We start from the raw sequence: 18,443 nt of genomic DNA, 5'->3' as shown, positions 1-18,443 counted from the left end.
AGAGATTTGAAGATTTTTCCAAGATGAATGATACTTCGACCCAACAAGTGGTTATCGAAATACACGTGGCACCATCTAACTAACAACTAGTGACGTACTTTTGCACCAATTAAAAATAAGAGGTTCATACAAAAATAATAATAATTTTTTTATATTTAATTTTATTTTACAACACGATATCAATACGATCTACAACATAATCAATATAATTTTACTTTTTATGTAATTGTTATAATTGACCAATCATTTATGTTTTTACAACATTGCTTAACTCTAATTATTCATACCCTGAAACTATAGAGAAAATGCTAGTAAATTAATAAATATCAAAATTCATATAATCAATGAATAAAGGTTTACTATATATATATAATAAAATTATTCTTTTATTTTTATTATTAGATATTATGGAATTTTAATGTGATTTTTATCACTAGATTGGTTCTTATTTTTATACGATTTTGATTCAATTGTATATGTGGAATCATACAAAAATAGAAATCCTCTTAACCCGAAGGTATGAAGAACTATAGAAATATGATAATTTTCCATAACTTGAAGCAACTATCTTATATATTCATATAATAAATTTTGTATGACTCATATCATGAGTTATATCAATTTTATATATTTTCATAATCAAAGATTATGAAGGAACTATGTGAATTTTTATTTTTATCTTTGTTTTTTAATTGAATTATTGAAAATTTTAATTTGTTATCATTCAGTTTTGATTGATTATATCATCATTGTTATCTTTAAGTTATAGAGATTGAAAATTCTAAAATTGTACATTTCATATCATAGAAAAAAATCATCCTTTTAATACATGCACATGTCATATTTATTCGTTGTATGCAATGATTAAAATATCGCGATATTTTGGCGATATATCGAGTATCGGTGGACTAGACAATTTATCGTGAATTGCATCGATTTTTCACCCATATCTCATGATATGTTGAGCAATCAATGCGGGTCAATCAAACTTTAAACATTACTCCAATTTTCCTTCACAAGTTTGCCCCTTGTCATATAAATTGTACCAAATATATATAAACTCAAATTCATCATATAAACATAATTTTTTAAAAATGTTTTAAAGAACAAATTAATTATAATTATTTTACAATTAAGTGAAAAAAATTCATCTATTTAAATACCAAAAATATAAAAATTATGGTGATAATTTTTTTTCATAATGTTATTAATACCATTAATATATTAATTAAGTGTTAAAAATTATACATATATTATCATTTATTTTATATTATCTAATATAATTTAATCAAATGAATTATAATAGTAATATTAAATATATTTTTAAATTAAACATATTTTAATCAAATATCACAATATTATTATCGAATAATATTTGATATAATTTAATAATAAATGTATAGAAATTCATATTTTTTTTATTAGCACATACAATATTATTATCAAATATAATAAATTATACTACACATATATCAATTTCTTGAACAAAACCAATTTAAAAATATTTATTATATTTCTAATTTTATTTTTAAGAGTTTTTTCTTACATTTTTATAATTTCTTATCAATTTTAGGTTCACCAACATTTTATGTCAAAATATCCGTCGATATATCTCCGATATATTCGTAAAATGGAAGTACTGATATATTCGTAATTACCAATATTTTCATACTTAGTTGATGCATACAATATTAAGTGTTTGATAAATTTATTTCAAGATATTTGTCTCATATATTGAATAACATATGTAACAACTTATGTTAATCTACATCAAGCAAACTTGATTGCATACTTTAGAAAGGATAAACTTATATCACGAATAATATATAATTCTATTTGAATGACATTTTACATTCTATTCAATCCAAAAGAATATAATATAATTAATATGGTCCTCATGTCAATAATAATGCATCAATTTATTACAAGTCCTGTAGACATATATCATAAAGTTAATAGTTTTTTGTCTAATGACAAGTTTATCCATACATTTGAAATGTAAAATGATATGCTGTGCAAATTATTATTTTTAATGAGAGAAATTTTCTTGTCATTGAGGAGAGGAAGTTGATTCCAAAAAAACAACATGAAATTTCTTAGAATTTTTTTTATACAAGTAAATATGATACATTAATGTCTATGAAAAAATATTAATTGACACAGTAGATGCTCGCTCGAAACATGATAGAATAAAGGAAGCAAAAAATACCGTTAGATAATGAAAAATGAATTCAAATTATGCCTGAAGTGTAATAGATTTGTCGGTTCAAAGGATGTAGTTCCCCAAAAGAGGAAAACAAAAAGAAAAAAAAAAACATATGAAAAAATCGACACTCTCAAAAAGGTAAAAAAAATAATAATTTTATCGGTTTAAAAGTGATAAAAAATTACATTTGAAGAGACAAATAAATAGTCTTTAAAGACGCACATATTGAATAAATAGTTCCAAAAGAGGTACAATTTGAAGAAATAGCTCCCAAATAGATACAAATTGAATGAATAACCCCTAAAAAATCATAAATTGAATAAATCACCCCTAAAAAGGCATGAATACCTTCATACTTAAAAGTAAAAGAGATCTCTATCAATTATGGATATGATAGAAAGAAATGAGATCAAAATTATATTGTCATTGACAAATCATCTTCTTTTTAGATGACCTTTTACATAATAAGGAATAATAAAAATTCCAAACTTATGAATCATGTAACAACGTCCAAGTAGAAACAATTGTCCAAAATGGAATACGAAATTAAACTAGTTGATGAAATGCCAATGTCAATGTCAAAATAATTTGAGGTTGTTGAATATAAATGAATCTTAAGTCCAATGCCAAAAGACATAAAAACCATTGGATATCAATGGGTTATTATGCTATTATAGTATAAGGTTTTCTACAAAACCCAAATATCAATTTTCATAATTATTTGGTTATAGGATTGATAGTTAATGAAAGACTTGATATATACTTTAAAATGTATATGGATGCATAAACGTGTTAAAATTCCTCAAGAATTCAAAATGTATTAAGCAACCAAGTCCTTGAAGAATTAATGTGCCTGAAGCAAATAATTCCCTGAGGTATTAATATTTAAAGTAATAATTGAAAATCTCATATCATATTCTAAATGATGTCATGTAATATATTTAACTAAATTACGTCCTTGTATAGACTAAAATAAAGGTTTGTACTTGTTACAATCTTATTGGAATTATTGAAGAGTTTTATAAAAGTGATCAATTATCTAATGAAAGATCTTACAAAACCAAATTTTATCCTGACTTACAAATGAAGCACATTCCAAATGAAATGTTCGTCCATCAATTAGTATACACAAAAAGTCCTAAACTACTTTCATATTGATAAATCACATTCATTAAGTTCTTCAATGCAATTTGTTCACTTGAAGTGAAAAAAATTCCTTTTGTCTTAAAGAAAATAAAAAATCTCTTTGGTCCAAAAATACCTTTATCTTGATATTAGTGGTGCACTATGTGTTTTGTAAATTATACACGATCAAATATAATATTCTTTCTTAACTTGCTCGTTAGATAATTTTATACCTACTCAAAAACATTGGAATAAAGTTATTACGATATCTTTGTGAAGCTACTAACAAGAGTTAATTTTATTCAAAATGAAAATAATATCAACCGATTGGATATATTGATGTTGGTTATCTTTCAACACCCCCACAAAACTTGATCTCAAATGGGATATATATTTACTTATAGTAGTGTAATTGTATCATAGAGATCAATTCAATAAATAGTGGTAGTCATTTCTTTAAATCATTTAAAGATACTCTCTATCAAAAATAATTTTACCAAATTACATGAAAATAATGTGACTTGTACTACACAAATTAAAGGGGTATTTATAAAGGATGATAGAACTAAATAAATCTTCAACAAATTCTTCTATACTCATAAACTTCAAGAAAAAGGTGAAATTAATATTTAACAAATTCGATCATGTGATAATCTAATAAATTTTTTCATAAATGTGCTACTATCAATTACATTGAAAAAATTAAGATATAATATAGAAATACATAGATTGAGATATCTACAAATTAAAGTGTTGAAGAAACCATAATCATGTCTACATTAAGGGGAAAATATTAATATAAATATATTATGCCTTTTTTTTCTTTATCCAAATTTTGTTTTATTAGGTTTTACTATGAATGTTTTTAACAAGATAGTCATAATGGTTTTTCTATTGGATTTTTTCTAATAATGTTTTATAAATACATATTTTTATGATCATGTAAAAAGAAGTGTTATAAAAATTTGAAAATTTATCCATCATGGGAAATTGTGAATGATCAATATCGATGTAAATTTATTCCTATCTCTCTATAAATAAATAAATAAATAAATAAATAAATAAAGACTTGTTAATGAAATTCTATTTTATTTTTCACTCAACATTCTCATTTATTTTCTTTTTCTAATTCTTTTATTTTACAACAATTTTATTATGAAAATGCAAAAACAAATCAAATATAACTAAAATTAAATAAAAATTTATAAAATTTTCAATTATTTAGCACTTATATAAATGAGTTAAAATAATTAAACTACCATATATTTTAAATTATTTTTAAATTTTTCACCCTTTTTTTCTTCCCCATTTTTTTTCCAACATTTTCGCATTATCCCTCCTCACCAAATAGTCAAACCGCATCAATCATGGGCATACTACTTACATAGGCCAAGTTTAAAAAAAATTAAAAAGCTGAAGCGATAATGTGGGACCTACGGGTTGGTGTCTCTATTTTGGCTTGACCATTTCTCCTTTTGCAGCTGAGAGGGAAAAAAAAAAAAAAAACAAACAAACAAACAAACTAGAAGTAGCTTTCTTATCAAGAGGCCTATGCTCTTGAAAAATCCAATTAGGAGACATCGTTGCCAATATTTTGGTCTATTGAATCAAATAAAAAAAAAAAAAGAAAAAGAAAAAAAGCATGGAAATATTGGCGTATTAGTAGAAGGTGGAAGAGCTACCACATGGGTGGTTAGAATCAATGAATCCGCCCAGCAGCGAGGCTCAGGAAATCTCAGATGTGGACCTCACACAAGATTTGACACGATTTATTTTTCTGTGAGCATGGGCGGATTCGACACGTCAGAGAAGAAAAGGAAAAGAAAATAGGAATTATGCTAACGTGTCGTAAGGTTCCTGACAGCCCATGGATCCAAAACCCTCATGGGGCAGTGGGGGAAGTTCTTTTCCTGATATTTGTAACGGTAAGCTAGGTTCAAAATAAATTAACTAGTTTGTTCAACGTCAACATCAAATTTTAGGGTTGTCAAGTCATCAAGATGAAAATATTGGTTTTTATGATCGCCACATGGCGCATTAGACCAGCTGGCTAGCGCCTCTTCAGCTGTGCTGAAGGCTGATTAAATTAACCACAGAGAAAATCGATCATTCAACACTGAAAAATCAGTACGTATCAGGAAAAATTGGAGAAAATCAACAAAAAAATCAGCATGATCGACTTTTCTATCTATCTTTTTGGTGGTTAGCGAGATAGCATACTCATGTTTCACACGGTACCACTTGAGGGATAGCTTTGAATATAGCTTCCTTGGCTTTAGTTGAAAATGGGAAATACATCCAATGGAGCACTTAGTTATTCAAACAACCATAATTCAACGCCCAAGACTCCTAGTTTATGATAGTAGAATGTGCTCAATGTTACAGAGACAAATTCTGTCAGCAAATCAGCATATGATATGGACAATATTGTAAGAAGAAGGCAGATTTTATAGAATTCAGTGCTTTCAGTGCCTGTTTTTAGAATGCATTGCAGGAAGACAAATACAGAGTGAGCTGCTCTAGAGTACACAAATCTATAGAGAAAGCACAAGAAAGAGAGAGATGAGAAAGATGAGGGTTTAGATCACTTCACTTGTAAGTGTATCATCATGAGGAAGGTGTATGCTGAGATCATCCAAGTCGGCACATCCGTTGATGCTCAAGCCATGCTCGTTGGCTAAATGTAGTAGGCATATGAAACACAAATGAGGCGAGATATCCTCCATTGCAGCAGCTGCTCTGCTGTGATCAGGAAAACTGGCCAGGATGTGCCTAAAAGAGACTGCTTCTTCTTCATCCTTAGAGAGATGAAATATCCAACATTAGGAGTAGCTTTCCATAGTATAAAGGATAAGAATAAGAAGCAGATAGTCATGGAAGCACTTGAGAAGATAATGAAACAAATGTCATGGAATCTTAGAATTGTTTCAATTGGTATTTGACATGTATTCATACCATGAAAATGGTCAAAAACTTCAGACTGAAGCAATCTTGCTTTGCAACATCCAAACAACAGCAAACCTGATGCTTCATGATTTGATAATTTGGTTTCTACAACAATTTTCTTCTCATGAATCATGGTTAGGGGATGATCCCTACCATGTTAGTAAGATTGCAGATTGTTACGCTATTTTTAATAATGCAAAAAACAAGGCCCCACCAGTTCAGCGGTCAAAAACTTGTCCCTGATGATGTTTATTTTTTTTTCGTTCAAGTTAAACACACAATGGCGTGCCACTATCTTTTGCTTTTCCATTTTACTTTTCTTGACCAGCTAGGCATCATCATTTCGCTTATCCAATTCCCTTCAATATTCTTTCTCTTGCTTTTCTTTTGTTCACCTATCTTGCTAATAACTTAGATGGCGGACTAAGACTCCCACAAGGACAACTGCATCTTACCGTTTTCTTCTCAAGCAGCAAAACAATTTCAAATATCAAGATCACTACGGATCACGAGAAAGGGTTTGGACAAAAAGAATCAGTTGCATCATAGAATGACATATCAATAGTCCATACTTGATAACCTTGTGTCCGTTTATCCACTATATCCTAAATCAACATTTACTGATTGAAGAGTAATCACCAGGAAACCAGAACAAAGAATGCCAATAAATTGGCATTATAAGGATCAGGAATATAAACTGTGGTAAAATGACATGACAAAAAATTGTTCTATGGTAATTCCAAGAAAGGAAAATCAAGTGCATTCAGATTCCTCTGATAAGTCAGCAAGATTTTGTAGATACTTCTACCCTAATGCTTTACTCATGTGGTGTGCACGTGGCGGGTGTTTGTTTTGCATAAAAACTTTGAAGGAAAAAAAAGGATGAAAGAAAAAGGATAGCAAGAACTCTTCTATATTTGGTTCGGTTACAATAATACAAGGAACATCCAATATCATAAAAAGATGTTATGAAAAAAATAACAAGATATTCACTTACCTTGACTGATGATTGAGTAGACTTTTGCATATGGCCCCAAAGAGTTTCTTTTAGTGCCTGGACATCAACTTGTTTAGATGTTTTATCATACTGGACTTCAATCTTGTTTACCTGAATTGTTTGAATAACAAAGCAAAGCATTAACACAAAAAGTAAAAATATTTTCAATGCAAACTAATTCTGTTTGACCAATAATGCAAAGCATAGGTTGGAAATATAAGTTAAATTTAAAAATATTGCCTCCTGATGAAATATAATATGCTGGACATGCTTCATGATCTTAATATATGAAGCCATATATTCAGGTTATAAAACTAACAACTCCCATTTAATGAGCCTTCCTGATTCCTAGATTCAGGCTCAAGTGCATGAGTAAACATATACACAAGGATTATCAAAACCAACCTGACGAGGTTGAGAGACAAGAGTGCTGGAGTCCTCCAAATCACTGTGAAAATTTCCATTGTCAAATGCGTCATCAAACCCATTTTCATCATCCCATGATGGAGATACACCAAAATCGTCAACTTGTTGCCTTGATTCGTCTGAAAATTGGGTAAGGATTAGCGGTGGCAATTCATGATGGTGGGTCGTGTTCGTGTTGTGTCAAAGCCTAGGAATTCTACGACATAGCTCAACCCAAATCTGACACGAATAATAATTGTGTCAAAAACATAAACTCAAATACTACCTAATTATTAAATAGGTAACATGTCGTGTAGTCCATGTAACCCATTTGATAATTAGGTTCTCTTATTTAATAAAACAGGTTGAGTAAGGTCTTATGTATGTCTATATGATTAATGTTTCAACTAAACATGTTTATGACTCAATTGACCTATTTATTTATAAACAAATTTAAAATGAATCAAATATGGGTTAAATAGTTTAAAGATATAATTCGGTTAATAGCGAGATTATTAGATGGGTCAATTTGGGTCAAATTCCATTCGTGTTATGCAGGTTGGCCAAAAAATTACCTATTTATTAAACGGGTTATGCAACTCAGCACGAATTTGACTCAAACCCATTTATGCTCAACCAAAACTCATGAAAAGTGTGTTGGTTTGTGTCGTGTTGGTGAATTATATCAAACTTTGTCACCCTTAGTAAGGATTGATAACCAACAAGAACAATATGTGCATATTCTATTAGTTGGAGTACAGTAGTTGATGCATCATGAATGAATAAGAATAAGAAAAGGAGGGGAACATGATGACGGAAATTCTCATGTAAAATGTTGTAAGCAGCTTCCATAAAAGATAAAATGTGTATCATTGCAATGAAGCAACAAATAAAAGCCTAAAGAGGCAGTAAAAGAGAAAAAAATCCCAGAAAATTGAGTAATTTTGAATCATCACAATCCCCTTCTCTGGTGTTTACATCCAGTATCTGATATGTGAAATGACAAACATATTAGAGTTCTGCACTACTAAGTAGACTAGGTTATTAATACTTCCTAGATCTCCTAGAGATTTTAAATCATATGTGAGTAAAACAATCTTACCTGAGAACCTTCTTCGCCTCCTCCCAAGACACTACAGCCAGACCAGATGTTTCATCAAGAAAATTAAAAGCAAAAATTAGCATGAAAAATCTACAGCAAAGCAACCATTTTAAAATACCATTTTCACAAACCAAACGGTAATCTACAATCGGTACACCTAGAATTACCATTGTATTAGGTAGAAGAAATAACTTGACAAGATTCTCCGGCTGATAGTGGCAATCTTCTGGAAGTTTTGTATTGCAAGGAGCTCTATTAGCAGGCAGAAACAATGACTTGGGATTTTTGGGAGGAGCGAAGACATCTGAGATCTCTTTGTCCAAGGCTTTTGTAAAATCAATATCAGGTTCTGCCTGTTTTTTACTCCTTGTTCTCTTAGTTGTTATTGGTGATCCCTTTTCTGTAGCGGGATCATCCTCTGGACCTAATAAACAGATAACATGATATGTAACCACACTAATGAATTTCCACAATAGAAAGGCCAATTAATATATCAACTGCCTCCAGCCTCCTAAAGCTTACCTTTCACCTTCCGATACTTCCAATGATCAGGACCTGCCCAGGCATTTTGTTTCGAAGCAAAACCCAAACTTAAAAACAAATAATCATCAACTCTCTCAAATCTGTCATCCATATCAGGTTCAACAACAGTAAATGGTCCACTTTCCTGCAGAGTAAGTACCAACTTGTGAAAAAACTTAATTTTACTCTTTGGTTTATCAAGATAAATGTATTAAAGTTACAAAATAAATAACAGACAAAACTCCTTTTTTGAGCGGTAGGAAACAGACCTCATGATGAACTGGAAAAACTGGATCTGCACCATAGGAATCTTCATCAACCACACTTGTTCTGTCATCATGATCAAAGGTCCAGGTATTGCAGTTCTCAAATGCATCAACATCCGACTCAGCCTCGTTATAAACTGAATTAACTTGCTCTTCTGATTTATGGGCAGAAGAAAATGTATCTAATGGCCTTTGATTGTTTTCATCAAATCGATCAACAATATTCCTTAGGGTTGGCGAAATTTCATCTTTTGTCCGCATGTTCAATACCATCTGTTCAATGCATTCTATAAAGAAAAGAGGAATAATTATTCTGTGAAAGAAAACTGCAATTTCCTATGTATCTGCATGACAACACCAAAGAGATTAGAATATTAACAAATGCAACACACCTTTTGCAAAAGAAATATCTATTGTATCTGATTTATCAAGTTCAGTTGCACATGACATACAGTTCCCTGGTATTTCAAAGGAATCAAAAAGCACCCGACAGCCACCATACACTCCAAGATTGTTCAACAAAAGGCCTTTGGCTCCACCTTCATCAAACTGTGCAGATGTTTGATGATAGAGAGGGTCGACTGCAAATGCAACTAAGAAACCAAAGAAATTTCTTTAAAACCTCATCTAAATCACAAACTGGTACCATATATAATATAGGATTGGACTCACCGTCGAACTTCTTTAGATTAAGAACCTCAAAAGACGATTCCAATGTTGACAAAGGTGATATCTGCATATATTTACTTCAGTCAGTTTGTAGTCTCGTCAATTAACCTATTCTACAAGTCAGAACTATTAACCTTCCTATCTAGCTCTTTCTTAGAATGCCCTTCCTCTTGCTCACTGTTGACATTAGCATCCTCCACCACATTATCTGGCATCATAAGTCAATATATTTAAAACAGAAAAACATAGAAGGAACACAAGGTGCAACAAAATGTTACAAGTCAGCAACTCAAATAGATAGGCCTCCAACCTCTTAACAGTTAGCCTCACAAGCAAAAGCTAAAAAAGAAAGAGAAACCAAACTGCAGCAATAAAGAGAATATAAAAGAAAGGAACAATAGCACAAGCAAAAAATTTCTAAATTCAAACTTCAATAGTTACCTACTAATAGAACTGTAACATAAATATCCACTTAGAGGATGATAAGTCAATTTAAGTATTGCAAAGGCAACTATATAGCAAGCTTTCCAAAGGATGAAATTTGTAGTGTTAAAAGTGAAAGTGGAATACATATGTGATATGAGGCTTGAAGAATAAAACCATTTCCATACCAAACAAGCATACATTAAAGAGTAAAAAGCAAAATTAACCTTGTTCATTTTCCTGACCCACTCTATTAATCCCACCAAGGACCTTATATGCCTCTGAGTGCACTGAATCCACCCTCAATGAGTAAATTTTAACCCCAGCTTCAAGAGTGCAACTTGCCTGTATAGAGGAAAATGTTAAAATAAAAAAAATAGAAAAAAAATAAATAAGAAGAATACAGAAATTACAATAGAAAAATAAAACATAAAAGAAAATTTTAGGGCCTATTTGGCAACATTTTCAAAAACCATTCTCAAAAATCAATTTTTGAAAACAGTTCTTAGAAACAATTTTCAATTGTTTTCAAGAACAAAATTCTATTTGAGAACTTATATATGGAAATTAGTTTTCTTAGCCTATTCTCTATGAAGGTATTGGACGCCTTTGTATAATGTAAAAGTTCTTGACCTCTTCTCCATGTTTCAAATTGTTTCTTAACAAACTCTATTAAAAAAAAACAAAAAAAAAAAACACCTGCAAACATTTCAAATTTGTCAAACCTGTTTTTAAAGTTGAAAAACTGTTCTAGAACAAAAAACAATTTCCAAACAAGGCCTAAATTTCGGACATAAGCTCTCACTTATTTTTTTCATCTATCATTTTAAAAAGCTAAAGTCAGTCTTGAGGCATTTTGCCTAAATGAAGGGAAGCGTAAGCCTTGAGGTGAAACAAGGAGTAAACCTCAACTTAAACAAAAATAAATAAATAAATAAATAATACGAAAAAGAAAAGAAAAAATATAAAAAAAAAAACTGGAAAAATACTAATACAATCACATGAAAATTGAATAATAGGCAAATCATATAATCATAATAATCAAATAAATCGTTTTTTAGGGCCTATGGTTTCCAGTTTAGTTCTTCTTTCTCTTTTCTAAAATTCAGCTCTTCTCATGGCTTCATTAAATAATCTCCAACACTATCATCAATATCACTAGTAGGATCTTCCTTGGAAACATAGTCATATTAATTGCTCTATTGTCCTCCCCTTTAGTGTTAACGTCCACTCATTCTTCTTCTTCATCTATTAATTGCAATTATCTATCAATAAACAGATAATGATTATATATGAGCTCAACCACCACAATGGCCAACTAAATCCTTTGTTAATTATTTAACCCTAGTCTTGGACCCCAAATAAAACCTGTAAATCTAAACCAGATGCCCACAAAAGCAAAATTCATTAAAACCATTGAATATTGAGGTTTAAACCTCTTACAAAATATATACAAAAAGCCCATAAAGGTCTTAAACCTATTGTAAGCCTTAAGACTATTTGAGGCTTAAGCCTCGAGGTATAGCCTAAAGGTTGTAAGCCTTGATTACCAATACTGAGGCTATTGCCTCAAGGCTAATTTGCACAGCCTTACCTTTAGGTGAGTCTCAAGGTATAAGCCTCAATTGCCTTTTAAAACACTATTTGCATCAATAAAGAAATAAAAAATTTCAGGGGTGTCCAATTCCTTGTGAAGTAGACTGGTTTACTCATGAACCAAAACCAGATCATAAAGTTTAACATTTATAAGAGCAAACAGCAAAGACTGATGAGTAGTTTACCGTCTTAAGGATTATATGTCCAATATACTGTTGAACTGACGGTTATCCGATCATGGAAGAATGTACAATATGTTCATGTGTCTAAAAAGTTATGTAAAGAAGAAGGACATTATGGAGTAGTCCAAAATCAACACATGCTGATAATCCTAAACAGTGTGCTTATAGCTTTATCATATATTTACTCCATGAATTATCAATATCATGTGGCATACCTTTTGAAAATTTGTCTCCGCGTCATCTTCTTCTTCAACTTTAATTATCTCGCAAAGATGATCTATTAGATTCAGCTCCCAAGTGTTCTTTTGATTGATTTTCTGAACCAACACAACCCAAAAGACAAACTAAACCCTGAGTTGCAAGATACAATAGCGTGCTGTTTGGTGACTCAGAAAACTGAGGAAAATGAAAGAAAACATAACTTTAAGTCCTACATCTTCACTTGTTCTAAAAACAAAATATAAAAAATAAAAACAACATTACCAACTAGCCCAAGTACTTGTCTTGGGTTAAATTCAATCTATTTTTCCCGGTTCTTTTTAATAATCAAAATTTAAATTTCTTTCTCTTTTTTTTTTTTCTCAGAAATCAAACTGATCTATGAAATGGGGACCCGGAGAACTCGGTTGGCGTTGAAAAGGTTGTCCATTATACAAAGGTAGAGTGAGAGAAAGTACTGACATTTTCGCTAGCGAGTTTGATGCAATTCTGAAACAATTCAAGAATCTGCTCTTTGCCGAGGCACGGATCGGGATCGGGAGGCGGAAGGGCATGAGCAGCCACGGACTTTCGGCGAATAGAAGCTGCGCGTGCTGCTCGTGCCTGAGCCCGCTCGAGTTGGTCGTCATTGGAGCCCAAGAAGAAGGGACTTGTGGGAGATTGAATCCGCGCAGACATTAGGGCTCTCTGCTTCTGCACCGTCGCTGGATTGGGGCTTAGGGTTTCAGCCATTAGTAAAGATAATCACTATATTTTTTCTAATCTGAAAAAAAAAATTATGTTTCCGAAGCTTCACTGTTGAGAAAATGCAGTGAAGAAGAAGCAGAGTTGCGATTTTCCCTCCCTTTTCTTTGTTTGAATTTTGGGAAGAAAGAGGCTCTGCTGTGCATAATGTACAGATGAAAAATAATGCCTTAAGGAAAACGACGTCGTTTGGGTTCCACCGTTAAATGAAACGACGTGTATTATTGCCCTGTTAATAAAAAAATGAGGTGATTTAATATCATACATGATGAATACTCGATAGTGGAAATAAAATATTTTTTTTAAAATAACAAATACATTCATTTTAAATTATTTTTGTCATATATTTTACAGAAACATTTTCTGTAAGTCTTATTTGTTTTTTTACGTGAATTTTATCTTTTTCTGTTAAGGTAAAAGTAATTTGTTAACATCAATTAAAATAATAAAAATAAACTTATTATCAATAGATTCGATTTAATAATGTATTCTTATATCAATAAGTTACTTTTAATTAAACAAAAAAAAAGTAAAATATTTTGACTTTTTATATTCAATCAAAAAAACAAATCCCACTACTTATTTTCTATATAATTTTTACTTTTATATTAAAACAAATACTAAAGAGACCGGGTTGTTCAAATTTCCCCCAACAATACCATACCATGTGAAGGAGAAAAATCAAAATTCAAAGAATAGGAATGAATTTTCATTTATGTTCCCATTTCTAATAAATAATCCAAACCAGTAATTAATGGGAAATAGTATGAATTTCTCCTTCCTATTACAATGTGGGAGTTCAAATGCCAGGAGTAAGATTCCCATATTCAATGTAAATCAGCAACAGAGGAAACATCAGAATAATTGTGCTAAGAGAGACAGAAAAAAGGAGAAACAATTTATAGAGAAGCCATCCATTCCATGTATACAGGGGACTATGCGAAAGTTAACAGCAAATATTAACTCTCCCTGAATCCAAATGAAGCACCCCCAAACCACTTTATAGGCTTTCAGTAACTGGGAAATCATCTTGCACAGCAGCTCTTCTGCTCGTCCTTGCCAAAGCTGCTGCATATGATAATCAATGGTCAATTTGGTGACGAGGTGAAAAAATTTGTCAGTGATCCCATGTCTTAATTGGAACCCCTCAACAGATACGCTACGATGCATCCCAACAAGCCACCTGCAACAACCTGTATAAATTCAAACCAAGTGAGCGTTGTGTCATCTCATGTTGATGCATAAATAAAATCAAGTCCATCAGTTGTGGTTGGGTTAGAAGAAGAGAGAAAAAAAAAAACCAGCTTGGTAGTTGGTAGAAATGAAAAGGCTTGAAGCAGGAACAAGTTAGTAATTTGAAATAGAAGTCAGCAGGGAGGGCAACATACCTGAATAGGAGTGTGCCCAAGTGAATCACGCAGAGGTCTGCTACTGGATAGTGGGTGTTCAGGAGGAAACTCACATACTATTTGATTCAGTAACTGCAATGAGGGTAAAATGAAATCATTTTTAATAGAAATATATGAAATAAGTGAGTATGGTCTTAGGTACATAGTCAGAAACATGTATATCTACACTACACAAATACAGTGATGACATGAATTTATCCATCTTGTTCAAATCCCTCTTCCCTTTCTTTTTTGATTTACTTCTTGGGAACCCACAGTACATTATATCAGCTGCCTAACATTATTTTTTTCCATCTTTTGTAATCACATGGTGGACTCCATAACATCTTAAATGTTAATGTAACTTTCAACTGAAGGCTCACGTTACAGTAAGCTCTAGCCTCAAGCAGGGTTTGCACTTTCCCAACTTTGAGGCTCTAGAAGACATCTCAAGGTTCAATTTTGGTATATCATAGAACAAGGACACTGAGAACAGCTTCAGTGTTCTACATCAATACAAGACTTGTGAAACACCAACCTCAAAAGCCAAACAAAAACAAATAGAACACTAAAAAGAAAGCAAAAATGGAAGTGTCCATGCAACATATAACAATGGAAAGTCAACAACAGGAAACCAAACTTTATCTGATGTGACAGAGATCTTACTTCAGCCTGTCGACCGGCATGCTGTCTGACTCCAGAGGCGTCATACATCACCTGCAAGTATTGAATAGCAGTCATGCTCACCTTCCTCAAACAAATACAGGGAAATATGTCCAGAGAAATAATTTCAGAACCAACTAGAAAAAAGACCACTGGTAACTAATGATTTTAGAATTGGGAACATATTCTTTTAGACCAAATTAAAAGGTGCTGTATGCAACCTCAAAATGTCATTTATTGACAGCTATACCCTGATCCTTTCTATGTTTGTTCTTGAACCCCTCCATGTCAAGATCCTACTAAAATATTCAATCACATAACTCTTAGTCAATGGGGTCACTTTGATTGTTGGTTCAAGTTTCATTTTTATTTCTCATGTAGTGGGAAAAAATTGATATTAAGGGTTTAGAGTCTTCAATCCTCATGAACAAGTACCTAATTCTATGAATGTAGCTTAAGGTATGGTTAAAGGGGATTTACTTTTCTTTGCTTGCAAATCTGTATTTCGGACTCCAAAAAGTTGTTTCATAAAACATAATACTTTAATAATCTAAGTCCCATTTTAATGGTTCTATACAGATTACAGACTATTCATTCAAACTCTAACTACATAAAAGAAACACCATAAAGATAAAAGATCTAGGCAACATGATTCAGCATTTGAAATTATGGCAATCAACAAGAATAATCTATGAAAAAAAGGAACCTGGTTGCAGAGTACATACAACACATGCAAAGACTATTGCTATGGCAAAAGCAGGTCCTCCTGTTCCATCTTGTAGGCCTATAGTCAACGCCAAAGCTGTTACTGTTGCAGAATGCGAGGATGGCATTCCACCAGAATCAATCATTTTTTTAGAATCCCATCTCCTCTCCTTATACCTGAACACCTAGGAGAAACATATCAAAAGCTTGAACCAGCATTTCAGATTATACGTATAATTTAGAAACTTTCAATTTATCAAATCCAGATTTGAAGCAATTGAAGTTCAACCCAAAGTTGAAATCAAAGCCCCTAACAGTATAACAGTAGAAAAATTATATGAATTGATTGAAGTCCGAATAGATTTATTATTCATTTGTATCTTCATCCCTCCCATAAACATCAATTTCCACCACATTCAACATTCTCAAAACCACAAAAACATCAACAAAAACTGTGGGCAAAGTATCGACTCAAAGCTTCAATCCTTCTTCAACAGAATCCTTATTTTTAATTGTGATTTGTTCTGACTTCTAACTTATGACACAATAGAGATAAAGGCAGCTAAGCAGTTTTTTTTTTCAAATAATAAAAAAAATATTGTCAAATGAAATCTTGTCAAAGCTTCCCCTTTGTGTTTTCATGTCACCAGTTTCTTCATTGTTTGCATCCAAACCAATAAAAGGCAAATTCGGACACATATTCCAAAAGTCATGAACCCTAAATTTGTGTATGGTTGCATAGGGTTCTGGCACCCAGAACTGAGACTGAAGACCCTCATTCGAATCCCACAGCTAAAGAAAACAGAGTTGGAAGATTCCAAATTCCAGAACCCGAAATCCAAGCAGAAAAACAAACAAACAAACGAGTTTTGAAATTCTCAGAAGAAATCTGTATCAAGGAAATCAAACGACATCGTTAGGAATGAATTGAAACGAGGGAGGAATGTACGGACCAGGTGGTGAAGAGCTTGAGGAATTGGGCGATGGCGAAGGAGAGGAAAGCAGAGATGAGAGGGAGGTTGAACGGAGGAGACCAGTAAGACGTCGTTTGAGAATCCCCCGCTGAATCTGCTGCCCCGATCGCATCCTCCATTTTCTTACGACCAACAAAAATCAATCACAAAACAAAGAAAAACACCCGATCGATTGCCTTGATTTGATTCAAAACACATTCAAATCTTCATATACTCTCTCTCTAGAAAAATGGTGGGAGATGAGAAAGAAAGGAAGCCATATTGGACCAATGAGATTCTGAATAGTGGCGCCCATTTGGGGTCTTGGTCTGACTCTGACTAATGTGAAAGTGGCTTATTCGGTTGCGAAGAAACTAAGTCAAGGAATTATTTTTTATGCCTCGTGATGGAAAAAGTGTTGAGTTATTCCAATGTCCAAATCCATGTAAGAGTCGCACAGACGACAAGTTTGACGCATTATCACCCAACAATGTAAATACATAAAAATAATAATAATATTAAAAAAAAAATTTAAAGGCTTGATTTATTTATTGTCTAAGATATTGATTCCACACATGTGGAAGTATTAATTTCTGTTGAGAAAATATACAATAAAATCTAAGCAATTGGATAAGGGTATAAATATATAAAATTACGATGCTAAATAACATCGTGTATAATATTTTCTCGAAGAGTAAGTTGAGAACATTTTTCGTATTTGAATTATTCAGTATAATTTCGCTTATGAAAAAAATTAAAATTTGTTTTAAAAAGGAAAAAAATGGTCTGTTTGATTGAAGTTTTTGAAAATCGTTCTAAAAAACAGTTTTTGAGAATAGTTTTTAAAAACGGTTATTTGTGTTTTCATAAAGAAAAAAAAAATTGTGGTTGGGAACAGTTTTTATTCTCAAAAACAAAAAAAAATGTTTAGTTGAATTAATAAAAAAAAATTAGAATGAGTAAAACAAAAAAAACATATTTAAAAGGTTTTTTTTTTTAATTAATAAAGTGTTTTCTTTTATTAACTTGATATTATAAATATATAAATAATTTTCATATGCATAATTCATTTAAATTAAAAAAAATTATTTTATTTTGAAATTTTTATACCATTTATAATTTTCTTAAACAAATGATGATTATGTAACCATATGTAAGTATATTAATTTCAATGATTTAAGAAATAAGAAATGGTTTGCGGATGGAGGTGTGGTAGTTGAGTGAAACTTACCTTTGTGGAAACATAAAAAGCAGCTAAGAAAATACAAAAAGAAGGAAAAGAAAACATAAAAAACTTTATGCATTGAACATTGAAAAAACAATAAAAACATA

At 31.6% G+C, this 18,443-nt stretch overlaps 2 protein-coding genes across 2 annotated transcripts; both read right to left on the bottom strand.

The window, feature by feature from the left end:
* Nucleotides 1–5,758: 5,758 nt before the first annotated feature.
* Nucleotides 5,759–13,517, bottom strand: LOC117926209 (condensin complex subunit 2). Its single transcript, XM_034845286.1, has 13 exons — nucleotides 13,121–13,517; nucleotides 12,655–12,756; nucleotides 10,889–11,006; nucleotides 10,373–10,446; nucleotides 10,242–10,302; nucleotides 9,962–10,162; nucleotides 9,573–9,856; nucleotides 9,304–9,448; nucleotides 8,949–9,205; nucleotides 8,782–8,812; nucleotides 7,680–7,819; nucleotides 7,275–7,385; nucleotides 5,759–6,129 (listed from the first exon to the last, which is right to left on the bottom strand). The coding sequence occupies exons 1-13, from the start codon at nucleotides 13,388–13,390 to the stop codon at nucleotides 5,911–5,913; spliced, it is 2,013 nt and encodes a 670-aa protein (XP_034701177.1). The 5' UTR covers nucleotides 13,391–13,517; the 3' UTR covers nucleotides 5,759–5,910.
* A 572-nt stretch (nucleotides 13,518–14,089) lies between these two features.
* LOC117926224 (uncharacterized membrane protein YuiD-like) lies at nucleotides 14,090–17,420 on the bottom strand. The gene is made up of 5 exons (XM_034845302.1): nucleotides 17,112–17,420; nucleotides 16,179–16,335; nucleotides 15,457–15,507; nucleotides 14,791–14,883; nucleotides 14,090–14,595 (listed from the first exon to the last, which is right to left on the bottom strand). The coding sequence occupies exons 1-5, from the start codon at nucleotides 17,249–17,251 to the stop codon at nucleotides 14,536–14,538; spliced, it is 501 nt and encodes a 166-aa protein (XP_034701193.1). The 5' UTR covers nucleotides 17,252–17,420; the 3' UTR covers nucleotides 14,090–14,535.
* Between the last annotated feature and the right edge of the window lie 1,023 nt (nucleotides 17,421–18,443).

The sequence above is a fragment of the Vitis riparia genome, chromosome 12 (genome assembly GCF_004353265.1).
Source record: "Vitis riparia cultivar Riparia Gloire de Montpellier isolate 1030 chromosome 12, EGFV_Vit.rip_1.0, whole genome shotgun sequence".
Taxonomy (NCBI): domain Eukaryota; kingdom Viridiplantae; phylum Streptophyta; class Magnoliopsida; order Vitales; family Vitaceae; genus Vitis; species Vitis riparia.
Note: the sequence above shows the minus strand (reverse complement) of the source record. Positions and strands in the feature narration are given on the sequence as shown.

Coding starts and splice junctions, on each gene's coding strand:
- LOC117926209 (XM_034845286.1), bottom strand. CDS start 13,390: ATGGCTGAAACCCTAAGCCCCAATCCAGCGACGGTGCAGAAGCAGAGA. Junction 11,007..12,654: donor CGGAGACAAATTTTCAAAAG/GTATGCCACATG, acceptor TCCTCTATACAG/GCAAGTTGCACTCTTGAAGC. Junction 10,447..10,888: donor GGGTCAGGAAAATGAACAAG/GTTAATTTTGCT, acceptor TTATGATGCCAG/ATAATGTGGTGGAGGATGCT.
- LOC117926224 (XM_034845302.1), bottom strand. CDS start 17,251: ATGGAGGATGCGATCGGGGCAGCAGATTCAGCGGGGGATTCTCAAACG. Junction 15,508..16,178: donor CAATAGTCTTTGCATGTGTT/GTATGTACTCTG, acceptor CAATACTTGCAG/GTGATGTATGACGCCTCTGG. Junction 14,884..15,456: donor ATGCCGGTCGACAGGCTGAA/GTAAGATCTCTG, acceptor CCCTCATTGCAG/TTACTGAATCAAATAGTATG.